This window comes from Nesoenas mayeri (genome assembly GCF_963082525.1).
Source record: "Nesoenas mayeri genome assembly, chromosome: 9".
Lineage (NCBI taxonomy): Eukaryota > Metazoa > Chordata > Aves > Columbiformes > Columbidae > Nesoenas > Nesoenas mayeri.
The window spans coordinates 18,582,392-18,595,140 of record NC_137557.1 but is presented as its reverse complement, the minus strand read 5'-3'; the positions used below and the strand labels follow the sequence as shown (position 1 = coordinate 18,595,140).

Genomic DNA, 12,749 nt, shown 5'->3' with positions numbered 1-12,749 from the left:
GAGGGATACAACCTCAGAAATAAAAATCCCCCGTCTTTTTAGAACCAGACCAGAGGACATCAGTGTGACAAAGTTGTGATCTCCATCTTTCTTTCCATCAGGATTCCTCCTCGGGTGCCATCTGCTGTGGTGTTTTCACTGTAGAGACAAGAGAAGACATCAGCTTGTCTATTGACAATTCTAAAAGTTTTGATGGAGAAGGAAAAAAAAAAAATCCTACAGCTTGCCCAAGTGGGGTCTCTTTTCCTCTCAAACCCATTTACTTAGACTTCCCCTACTCCTCCTCACCCAGCTCATGACACTCTGGAAAAAAACCTAAACAAACACACAACCAAAAAACCACCAGCCCAGAAAAGCAGATGTGTGATTATTTCTGTAGAGGGTTCAGTGTTGTTTTTAGACATCACTGTTCTAAGTTGATAAGCGTTTCCTATAGATAACTACTTTTAATCTTAGAATGTTTTGGGTTGGAAGGGATCTTAAAGGTCAACCCCCAATCCTTTTTATTAATTACAGCAAAGCAAATCTTTTAGCCCATACTGTAGATTTGTGCTGTCAGGCCAAGTTTGGACATTCTCAGAAACAACACAATAAGCACGGAAGGAGCAGTAACAAAGTAGCTGACTATTTGCATTCCTGTTCTGGCCATCAGGCTTAAATGGTCCAGAAGTTAAACCTTCATGCAAAATGAAGGCCGTGGTTTCACAACATGGCATCTTCTGCAGCAATATTGCTTTGAGATTCTCCCTTGCAACCCCTGCTCTGCCTGTCCTCTAGGTTTGTGGGACAGAGCTCTGAGTTTGGGTAAGAAATACAGAGCCAGGGCAGAATGATTAAGCCAGTATCACTATAGGACTATTCTGCTGTGACACTACAGCCCAACAAAACTTCCACCCTGCCTTACTCCCACAGGTAACACACCGGTGTCGTCGTCCTGCTGATTGGTCCCTCTTCCGTCCGGTGCTTCTCAGAGTGCGGCAGCTCTGAGCTGTCCCGATAGTCTCGGCCCTTGGAGTTCTGCATGTCCAGCACCGCCCGGCTCTTGGAGGGAAGGGGCGGCTTGTTCTGCTGGCCCTGGAGGCTTGGGTTGACTTCAGACCTTGATGGCTTGACCACTTTTTTCAGCGGCGCTGAGTTTTCTAATGGCACAGTCATCTTGGATTTGCCTTGAGTCTTTTCACCTGTATTCTTTTCTTCAGATTGGCCAGAGCAGGTATAGGACCGAAATCGCTGCGTGGGGACCAGGAAAGGTGGTGCTGGTTGTTTGCTGGTGCTCTTGCTGCTCTCGGGTTCCTGTGACTTTGCAAGATGAAAGCTCTGATCAGGCAACGGCAGCTGCTCTTTTCGCACAGCCTTGGCGTAGTCCTGCTCCTTCTTTGGAGCCACCTTGGCCTTGGAGCCCATAGAGCCATAAAGGGGGTTGTCAAACATCTCTGGCTTTTGCTGTCCCTCCTCCTGAAGCAAAGGCTCTGCTGTGGTTTTCCCCAGTTCAGGTGGCCTACAGTCATCAAAGCAGTGTAAAAAGGAGACTTGTAAAGAGCATGCAAGAGATATCAGTTGATTTAAAGAGAAAATTAATAGGAAATGAACATGATAAAATTAAACTGACTGTGCAAAGGGCTAACAGAGTAACAATTAAACTCTTGGGGAGAGAACAGAATTGTGTATTGTTTTTACTTTCTTTAATCATTATTAACTTGACACCTGAGAGCAGATATGCATAACACTGTAAAAACTCCCCACTGGACTACAGTCTTGTCAGAGTGACACTTGGCTTCTCTTTAAACAGAGATAAGATGCTGAGCCAAACTGTGCAAAGTGCTTTGATGGATCTGCGACACGCACAGATTGGATTTTAAATATTAATAAGAATCCTCTGATCTGGCAGAGAGGATTGAAAGGGCTGTCTGGACAGTTAACATAAGAGCTTACATCATATTGTAGCATTTTACAACTAGGTCAATCTCCTCTTGCTACCAATGCCACATCGTATTCCTAAGGAAGGAATAAAACTCCTTAATGCACCCAAATGCACAATATGTAAGTACTAGCTCTGTACTGCAGGGTGAGAAACCATAGCGTGTTCACAGCTGAGCAATTTGAGTTGAGGCTCAGGCTGGAATGACAGCACAGCTGTACCATGGGACGATGGAGGTTTCATGAGTTTTGTATGACTTGACCTGATTTGGCAAGTCTTTCATCTGGAGTGTCACATACATTTACCAGGGAACTCTCATCCAGGCTCAGAAAGCAGCTGTCACTACAAAAAAGAGGTCTGGAAGGAGAACACTGAGTGCGTACACATGCTCAGGGGGGCAGCCCCATCCCTTTCGTAGGTTTGGTAGGTACGGGATATTGTCAATTGCTGAAAGGAAATTCTGCATCCAGACTTGTGGCAGATATCGCACATGGACACTAACTTCTGCAGCAACTGGACATTTGTGTGGCAGTGTAAGCAGAAATTCAGTTAAAGTGCTTAATGTACAGCACATGAAGGAGCTTTCCTTCCCATCCAGTGGAACGCTATATGCCTATGCCACACTCTTCCCCTTCCTTCTTCATTACTACAGTCATCTCTATAGTCTTCTTCTCTTGGTAGAAGATTAAACTTATATTTTTGGCTTTCCTTTTACAAAAGTCTGAGGAATTACTACACTAGTTTTCTTTGAGTATGTGACATCTGAACTTGTGTCCTTCACTAATCTTTTTCTAATTCTAGAGATAAAAGACTGAAAGAACACGCTGCACCTTAAACTCTCTGTACAGATAATGAAACAGTGACTGTGCAGAATGACAGGAGAGAGGGGACAAGCCCCAGTGCAAAACTCAAAGACTCACAGGTATTCTTGACTCCGACTACAAATGCTTCTGCTTGCTGGAGGCTGGAGGGACGGTTTTGGAGACAGAGGGGACAAGGAGGGTGATGTGGAGGATGACTGACTCTGTCCCATTATGGAGGTCGTCTCCTTGGGCTGCTGCTCGTAGCTCCAGAGAGAAGGTGGCTGGTCTGGTGAAGGGATCTGCTTAAGCTGGCTGGTTGCAGAGGGCTGCTGAGAGAAAGCAGCCATCCCCAGGTAGTTGGGGTTGCTGATGTCTGTGGGAGTGGAGCTGCTGAAGAAAAGAAATATTGTTAGGAAGATACACACATAAATAGATTTATTTTTTTGTCTCTCTGCCAGCGACAAAGGAGTTGGTGCTCACTGACTGCTGAGATTCACTACATCGACTCTTTTTTTTGTTTGTTTGTTTTTGTCAGTGCTGCTTCAGAATCGGAGAATAAGTGGGAGTTCTGTTAGTGCCTCCCTCCCCTGGCTCACTGGGGAGCAAGCAGCTGGGTCAGGGCTACCTCCCCATTTCCAGGCTGCAGAGAGGGCTCAGCTTCTGCAGCCACATCTGGGGGCTTTTATGGGTTCCTGGGCCCAGCAGCTCAGCTCCAAACAAGAGGCAAATTGCTGTACTTGGCAGCATTGCACAGCATGGGAAAATGCTGCTGGAACAACAGGAGAGACATTTGGGCTGTTGAGGTGTGCTCGTACCGACAAGCAGGCAGAAGGCAGGATGCTACCTGCACAGAAAGGTGCCTGTGACACTGGAGTGAAAGGACAGCCTTGCCCAGAAGCGTCCTGTCACTCCTGGGAAGGAAAAGAGAGGTAGTTTGGGCACAGCTTCCCACCCCGCACTGGCAGAGGTAAAGCAGCAAGATTACCGTAACATATCCTCCTTTCCCGGGTTCTCTGGAGAAGAGGAAGCACTTCCCCGATAGCGAGCAATGGCTGCTGCCTCTCTGGCCATCAGATGTGTACATTTTGACTTTCTGTTGGAAATAAAAGGGCCCTTTTTAAGTGGGGTGCAGGGACCCTGTCTGACTAACCATTCTCAGCTTTTGAAGCTTTGAGCATAGAAGCATAGACCAGCCCTGACCAGAGAGCCACAAAGGCTGCATCCCAGTGCTCACCATGGTGATCAATGCTGCTCCCACAGCAAGCCCAGCTCGGTGTTTATCGAGCCAACCAGTTTTCTGTAACCGACTTACCCACTTGCCCTTTACCTGTTAGTCTGATCCCAGTCTTTGCCAGGCTCCAAGTTGCTGACATTCTTTGGTTTCTGCCCAGCTATTTCATCACGTTCAACCTTGACAAAATCTGAAGGAAAGAAAAGGCATAAAAGAGTGTTTTGGCAGCTTCCGAGTCTGATTCCCTGAGTTTTCTGTGTGAGTGCTTGTATTAAGGCACCCCTCTTTGTCTATCAGAATGACAATGGGACAGTTTTAAATGGTTGTTGCTGTTATGTGTTCAACTGCCCACTAATACAGATCATGTTTTGCTGACATAGGAAAAAATGTGTATCTTGAAATACAAAGGTCATGATCCCCCAGAAAGTCACATACAGGTAATTTTACTATCAAGAACAATAGTAAATGTCATGAGGCTGCCTTTGTACTCTGACAGAGAACAACAGACACCAAGGTGAAAATAAGCAAGGTCTGTGATCTTTTAGCTCAGGAACTGCTCCTTGAGAGCCTCACACGCTCTTTACAGATGTTCCCCAGAGCGAATGGAACAGGGAGAGCTTCAGCACCTTGTCATAAGGCCACTGCAAGTGGAAATAAGGTCTCACCGTTCAATAAAACCAGTATCAGTGACAGACAGGGGGCTCTCTCAGTCTGCCGAATTTACTTGAATGAAGAAAAAGAAAAACTCAAATGGAATAGCTGTGTCTTTCTGAAAGAGCTCAGGTATACTCTTGAGAACTAACAATACTCAATCTCCTTGCAGTCGGTATCAAAAGCTCTTGCCTCTCTGGGACTAAAAGCACTGCAAAGGTAATTTTCAATTCCTTGACAGTTGTCAGAAATCTTTGGAGATAGATATTCTCTAGAGCAAGCATTGCAGCAATGATCTTGTTCCTTACCATACAGTTTCTCTCTCTGTTTTCCTTGTGATGTTTGTAACTTGATTTCACCTTGGAAGACCCCTGTTTTCTCACCATGGTGTGTCAGCACAGCATGGATAGGAACTAAGGATTCTGTTGCTTCTATTCGCAGGGCGATGCAGCCTTCCCCTAGGGGATGACAAGGAGACAGTGAGCCTGGGACTGAGAAAAAAAAGCATTGAAATCTCTTTTTCATGTCCGTCATTTACTCTCACTATACCAACACGGCTGAGATTACTGGAGAGAATCTGCTTTGGATTGCAGTACGGAGTAGCATCTCTTGAGAAATCAGGGGCATTCATTTCACTTCTTCACATATGTGTGAAGGATTTGGGAACTGGAGACATCCGCACGTGACTACGGGGTTCTGAGCTTTTATTACTGGTAAGGAAAACATGAGCCTGTGATTGCCATTCCAGTCTATGAGGTTTTGGCAAAGAGCATTCTGTGGGTGAGGATGGCAGTCTTCGGCTGGTTAGAATTTGGAAGTGAGCAGCACTGACAATGGCTTTTCTGTAGCCAGGAGAAATGCGTCAAGTGAGCACAAGTGAAACAGGACTTATATGTTCTGAATAAACCCATTTAAAGAGACTGATTCCTATTTAATTCTTGTAAAGCTCTTTCTTTTTAAGCCACTGCTCTTTTAGGGCTGGTAAAGCTCACACACATCGTTGGTTCTAGTTCATATTCCTCTAATCATCATTACCTCACAAAATATTGTCCACAATGTATTTTTGTATGTATTGAGTTCTAAATCAGAAGTCTGAGCATCATAGATATTCAGTCTGTAAGAGTGACTTCTGTTGTCTCCCACTCTTTCAGCGGTTCGGAAAAATCTAAGCAGATTTTGACTCATGCAGAACTTCAGAGCTAAGCACTTACCATAAGATTCATCACTGTCGGATGACTTAATGCTGATCAGGATGTGTTGATCCAGAAGGTATTCTGGGTCTGAAATTATTGGAGTCAGCTGCAAAGACAAGTTAATGTGGGTCAGTGCAATAGGTGGTCTACAGGAACACGGTTCTGCCTGTGCCTCAGCCACAAATGAGCAAACCTCAGCTGGACAAACCACGAGGGTACCATGTCACCCCCAGGATCAGCCTCTTCCATGATGTTTGGGGATCAGTGGTAGGAGGCTACACACTTTTGGAGTGTCCCCACTCTCGCTCCCAGCACAGCAGACAGAATGCACACACATTGGGCTGAGCTGCAGTTTTTTCCTACAGTGAGGGCTGCAAATTGCTCTAGGAGGAAGTGATCAGGCTCTGATTACAGTCTGTTCCCAAAAATCTGTTTGGCTGTTGTTACAATCACTTATCGCAGTGTCTTTCCCCAGTCTCTCAGTGTAAGGCACTCTTTCCAAAGTCAGCAGCTCTTCTGGGCTATTCAGAGGGGCGCTGACACACATATGTGCTCCAAATCCAAGAGCTCTGATAGTTCTTTCCAGCTCCCACCATGCCAGTAAATGCAGAACACCTTCCATCTCAAGAATTGGACTCATCTTTGACACTGACACGCAGAACACTACTTCTGGCCACTGATAGTCTTTTTAACACGGATAAAAAAGTCAACTTTTCTCAAAAATACCAAGAAAAAAGCCTGTGTCTCACAGAGCAGAGAAACTCCAGCACAACTGTTTTATCTTCCATCTAAAACCAAAGGAAAAAAAAAGGGGGGGCCTGCTTAAAAGACTTGTCAGCACAGTTATGATCACTAAAAAGGTGTGAAAAAGGTCATGTTCCTGAGTGACATAATCAGGCCAGCAAAATTCCTGATACAGATGAAAAGTACACTGGCAAGGAAGGCCCTTCCGGCTTATAACATACTCTGTTTAGCTTAAGCCCATCCTGCATTCTTACAGTCCCTTTTGAGTGTAAACAAGACCACAAGCACATTCCTGAAAGTAACATTTACATAAGCAAAAGACGTATTGTTGCTCATGGGATGCAAGTGGATGGCTTCTCTTCCATATGGATATGGAAACATAGTCCTTGTTTACCTTTGGAAGTGCATCGACGAACTTTACCACGAGCTCCCCTTCATTCCCATCCTCATTTTCTCCTTCCTGGCTCTTTACAAAACCTGCAAAGCGGTAAGAAAGAGTTGAACAGAAGAGAGACAGCAAGAAGTTGGCTACAAATCCTTTTCAGATGCTAGATCTCCAAAAGGCCTAGAATTATCTTCCCACTTGGACACACGCTTCAAAAGTATTAAGAAGCTTAAAGTCTGAGCTTTGGGTGAATGTTTACACAGTAAACTTACAAGTGATTTTACTGGAGCATTGTTAAAAGGTTTTATTTTACAGTTAAACTTGGCACTGAAAAGCTCAGTGCATACATGGACTGGAGGATAAGAACATGACAGCTCTTCCTACGCCACTCAAGATAGCACACTTTTGAAATTCTAATTTAAGATTTGTAATACACTGTTTCCATAGAAATTTATGCAAATTTTGATACAGCCAAAAAATAATCTTTTATGGAACTGTCTTTGCCACAGCGCTCTGACATGCGATAATGTGATGAAGCGCACACCGAAGGCATGCTGTCCCACTTAGACGAGCAGTCCTGTGATGGGGGATCGCTTAAAAAAACCCACAGCGAGGTCATGTAGGCTGGCGTTACATAAACAGCCCCGCAGCACAGGGACGGGGAGTAAAATCTGCAGCACTGGTGGGTACACAGTCCCCTTTACAGCATCAAATCACTACCTTCCCTTTCACTGATAGCTGATCCTCTGACTTATTCTTTTCAAACCAGGGTAACTAAATTATTTTTATTAGCATAATGCAGATGCTTTATTTTGAAACCACCTGATCGTTTGCAGCAGGTATGATTAGAAATTTAATCAATTGTCTGCTAAGTAGAGATTTTCTGTGTGATAAGCAAGGACAATGCATGTTTCTCTTCAAGAAAAAGATGATCAGATTGCCAAACAAGATGGAAGTGATTGAAAGGTACACATCTGAGCATGGATTGCAGCTACGCATCTGTGGGTTTTGGATTCTATTGCTGACCGTACAGGATGACCTCTAAACTAATACAAAATTGTCAGAACATCTCTTTCTTTGCACTGGAACAAGTGACCTACACAGCTGCTTATTTAGATCAAAGCAAGAGGAAGGGGAACTAATCTAAACAAGCAGGAAACTTGGACAGAGAGAACAAAGATGTCCAAATCCATACTTTCTAAGCAGCTAGAGTGAAACTCAATGTAGAACTTGGTCTGGGACTTGGTCTTCAGAGTAGCATAGCAGTGCAGGAACTCTATCTCCCCTTGGGAATCCGTGTATTTGGAGTCTAGGAAAGAGGAAGGGAAAATAATGGCGTTTTCAGTAGGAGATAAAGTGGACTCTTTAAGAATCAGCCTTTCCTTCAAACATATACAAAGCACTGCATTTTACATCCAAAAGGTGAGGCCAGCACACTTGCACCCAGCCTGACTGACCGTTCTTTGAAACGAACTGCGAGGTGACTCCCACTTCGAAGGTGGCAAAGACAGGACTGTGGTCACTCGTCATGATGTCGGTGGTGCAGCCTGCCGACGAGAACGGGAGGAGAGTTACTGCCCTGCTTCTGTGAGATCGCTGCGGTAGAAACATTATTCAGTAATTTTCCAGAAAACATAGCTGTCGCTGTGGTAACTGTCTCTAGTCAAAGGTGTTTCTACATCATCTCGTGTTAGTATATAGGAACGTGACTCTTTTGTCAAAATACATAGAGCTGGTTAATGGGCACAACTTTACCATATCATTTTGCAAGTGACTCTCAGCGTTAGATTCCCATAGCACAAAAAGCAGTTGGAGGATTCTTGGTTGCCTCTGCAACATGCACAGCTAATTAAAGCTCAAATACAGCAGGAAATCACACAGAATACACTGGTGCTACTGCAGTGCTACAGGGCACCTCATGGCCATGATTAACAGTGAGTGAGTGAGGTCTTGACTTCACCTAAGCACACAGTGAGCTCCAGTGAGGCTGGTCCACTGAACAGAACAGTATATAAAAGCAAGTGCCAGATTCTCTGGAGGTGTTTATTTGACAACAGATCTCATCACTACAGGCTATATGATCACATCAGTCCACCTTATCCCCCAAGAGACTTTTACAGCCCTCTACTCAATCGCATGCATTGGAAACGACCAACATCATGCTCAGATGCTTGGTCCTACATATAGTTGATGAAATTTCAGGAACTAGTATCTGAGTCTTTTTTTAAACAGGTTTTGTGGGCTTCGTCTCTCCCCTGCACTGCACTTTTGTGACGCCTCTCAGCAAGGAACAGGCTTTTGGTACTACACAGTCCTTCTGGAATATGATTTGACAGAAGAGAGATGTTTGCAGCTCCAGCCTCTGCAGACTGGACAGGTTCTCCCTTCCTGGCACCATCAAGCCAGGAGCTCCTGGTGTTAACTGCACAGGAAAAGTGGTTGTTGCTACCAAGAAATAACTGGCATAAAGTGATCCTACAGCATGGCCTAAAGCTGGACAGCTGTAGCTGTCTGAGTTGTATTCTGCATGTAAAAGAGCAGAACTAGTTCCAAATGTTGTAAGGTTACAGGCAGAGAGATTTAGCTTCCCTCTGCCTGGTTTAACATCAGGTCCCCCTCTGCTGAGTGCCTGGCAGAGCAGGGAGATCCTACAGACTCTGCTCTGAATCATTTCCGTTTCAGGCCTATTGCTTTGCTATCTACAATCTGTTATCTACCCACCATAGGACTGACACACAACGTGCACCATGGGGTATGATTTCCAGAGCACTCGATCGCACCAGGATGGCAAATTGTACTTCATCTGCAAACCAAAGGAAAAGTGACTGTCAAGAGGGAGGGAAAGGACCAGTTCACAAAAGAACAGGAAATTCTCTTGCCCAACCACCATATATTCATGTCAAATCTTTTTTTGTTTGTATTGACTGATTTCAAAACACTACAAAGGCAGAAAATGCAGAGATCGGGTTAGGTCCCTTTCTTCTGTAGGATTTTCTTTCTGAAAGGAATCAGTTTTCACCTACCCCCGTAGCTTTTTGCTTGGTGTAAGCATACTTCTCCCGGGTACCTCTTTCAAAACGGTAGGTTGGAGCAAAAGTAATCTCTTCTTCCTCTAAAACAGAGAGACAGCTCTGTTACAGTCTGGCCCATTGAGAAACCTCATCTGGGAAAGACAGATACTGCTCTGTATACCCTGCCCCACCTCATCTCTGGCAGAGAAAGTTGCTGGAAATGGGAGAGGAACCTGTCAACAAACTCAGAATCTTACCAAACTGCAGAAACACCTTTTGGTCCTTTCTCTCGATGAGAAGCTGGTCAAAAGCCAGCAGCTCCGGATACTGCTGCTGCCTGATCTTCTGGATAATATTCTCTGCTTCCTGCCAACAGGGAAACAGCAGAGCTGCAGATGATGCAAAACCTTCTTATAAATTCTCCCTTCACTGGTGAGCCAGCAAGTGCTTCTTGAATGTTTCACAGAGCTCCCACCACCTTTCCCTTCACTGAAAGGCCTCAGTCTTTGCTGCATGGCTGAACATTTGTCTATCAAAACAGGCATCAAAATGCCCACATGCCCCCTACACGAACATACACATATGCAACGAGCTGCACATCAACACCAGGCTTGCTGTTGTCTCATGCCTACTGAAACCCATCCAGTGTTCGTTGCGGCTTGCCTGCTTCTGAAGGCCTGTTCTGAGCCATTAAAAGCTAAGCAAATAGAGCAGAAAGGCAATCTCTGGATCAAGCTGTTCAGGGACAGATGCTCGCTCACAGTGGGAAGGAGAGTTGGGAGGTTTGGGGAAGCGATGCTGCCTGGAGCAGCGTGCCAGCCGGCATTCCTGGTGTGCCCTGAGACCATCCATCCCTGGAGAGGGCAAAGGGGATTTCCTTACTCTCCCTCAACTGGTGTCAGCCTCATGCCCTGGAGACCCCTTCTGCTTCCCCTCTTTCTGCCATCTTGCCCTTGATTGGAAAAACATAGCACTTCTATAGCAACATGGTATTTTGTCTCTCCAGGGATTCACACAGAGTCCCTCACCGTCGGGGGCTGTTCCACACGGTAGTTCAAGTCTCCCAGCCAGAAAAGATGAGTAAAGCGATGAGTGATGTTAAACGGACTCAGTTTCTTATCTCCCAGCGTCAGGAAGCGCAGGATGTTCATGTAGTTCTGGTTGCGTCTGTCAAGACAAGAAACATCTGCCTGACACACTAAATTGCCAGGCGACTTCTAAACGCCTGGGCTGGCAGAGGCTGCAGCTTTACCAGGCAGCAACCGATTTGGCTCAACATCTAGAGAAGAGCAGATCCAAAGCTGAGACCTTGCCACCCCTGCCTTACGCTGCATCTCAGCAGATCTGCCCAGGTAACGTGCTCAGCATCTCCTGGTGAACCACCCTACTGGATGTTGCCAGTGTCACAGCACGGTGCAGCCTGGGGATGGAGCAGGAGCTGGTGTCGGCACACATGGGACGGCACCAGCGGCTCTTACGTTGCGGATTATATCGAGTGTGGCCTGGGGAGCAGGAGGCGACAGTGGCATTTACAGCAGCTCCAGACTGCTCTGCCTGGGGTGTCGGACTGTTTCTACCTGAGTTGAAAGGCTGGAAAACTGTCCTAACGCCACTTTTGTTGCTGCCTGCGGTTGTGCTTTTCTGAGCTGCATGTCCCAGAAACCCAGCATTAGATTGTTGCCTTCAGCAGCAAACACATAACTAGATTCTGGCAGCTATTTCTGGCCCTGGGGAACCCTTCCATAGAAGTTAAATCCATCAGTGGCAAAGACCCTGTGAAGGGATCCTGCACCATTTTCTGGGTCCTGGAAAGATGGCAAAGCCAACCTCTTAATTTAAAAGTCCTCTTTGCTTTCAAAACCACTCCTTCCAACAGCTCCAGCTCATCCTGCGTGGGCACAGATCTTCTACCAACGTTGGGATCTTTGCCTTCCAGTCCTGTGCAGAACCTGCCTAGACCATGGAAACTCATTTCACAGTTGAGTATAGAGAATTAGCCACCGTGGTGATGTTTCTGTGCTCCACACCTCCCTCCTGGCACTCCTGACAGCACGCTCTGCATAGCAGGATCTTCCTGAGCCATTCCTCAGCAGATAGCACAGCTCCCATGCTCACAGCACCGCCTACAGTGAGCAGGCAAACTGTCCTCTTCAGCACGTTATTCTGGGATGGGAAAAGCTTTCCTATATCTCTTCAGAACATTACAGATCAATAAACTGATTTCCCTCATATACTGGGCTTGCTTGACAGGTGACATAAGTGTTTTGTGGGAGACATTTACACTTGGCTCTGAAATAATTTTGCTGTCCATTTCACCTGCACTGTGTGGTGTGGCTGTAGAGCAGAAGTCACTTATTGAAATACCGACATAGCAGGCAGGATCTTTAGCACAGGCTGCCCTCTCAGAAAACATTTAACAAATTTTTGTAGTCAGGAAAACATGCTTGTGAGTGTCTGGTGGACTCTCCTTGCAAGCGTGGCCCAGATCATTTCACTCTGGGTCAACACCAATTTTTAAGATATATCTTACCTGTGTTTCTTTTCACTTCCTGAAGTCAAATGGCTGTTAACAAACCCAAAGGAGGTTCCATTAAACATGAATGACACCCCCACAGCTCCTTTATTACCTGGGAAAACATAAGCCAAAAATGTCAAGAAATCAATCCACCTCCAGGCTGAGCCTAACAAAGACAATAAAGCACCTAGCACATCTTAAGTCAAGTGGAGGATGGAGAAGAGAAATAACTTGACTCAGTCAGCACAGAATGAATTAGTACATACAGCACAGATTGTGGTAACAAATTTTCTAAGGA

General features: G+C 45.6%; 1 protein-coding gene across 1 annotated transcript in view; it reads right to left on the bottom strand.

Moving 5' to 3' along the window:
* INPP5D (inositol polyphosphate-5-phosphatase D) overlaps positions 1-12,749 on the bottom strand; it is a 50,572-nt gene continuing 37,823 nt past the window's right edge. The window contains exons 14-28 of the mRNA XM_080349420.1: positions 12,467-12,563; positions 10,965-11,103; positions 10,194-10,302; positions 9,949-10,037; positions 9,647-9,728; positions 8,383-8,472; positions 8,121-8,234; positions 6,935-7,017; positions 5,815-5,902; positions 4,912-5,061; positions 4,049-4,142; positions 3,707-3,814; positions 2,839-3,111; positions 922-1,498; positions 1-138 (exon numbers count right to left, since the gene is read on the bottom strand). Coding sequence (XP_080205546.1) covers positions 136-138; positions 922-1,498; positions 2,839-3,111; positions 3,707-3,814; positions 4,049-4,142; positions 4,912-5,061; positions 5,815-5,902; positions 6,935-7,017; positions 8,121-8,234; positions 8,383-8,472; positions 9,647-9,728; positions 9,949-10,037; positions 10,194-10,302; positions 10,965-11,103; positions 12,467-12,563 — 2,096 coding nt within the window. The 3' untranslated portion in view covers positions 1-135. The remainder of the gene's footprint in view (positions 139-921; positions 1,499-2,838; positions 3,112-3,706; positions 3,815-4,048; positions 4,143-4,911; positions 5,062-5,814; positions 5,903-6,934; positions 7,018-8,120; positions 8,235-8,382; positions 8,473-9,646; positions 9,729-9,948; positions 10,038-10,193; positions 10,303-10,964; positions 11,104-12,466; positions 12,564-12,749) is intronic.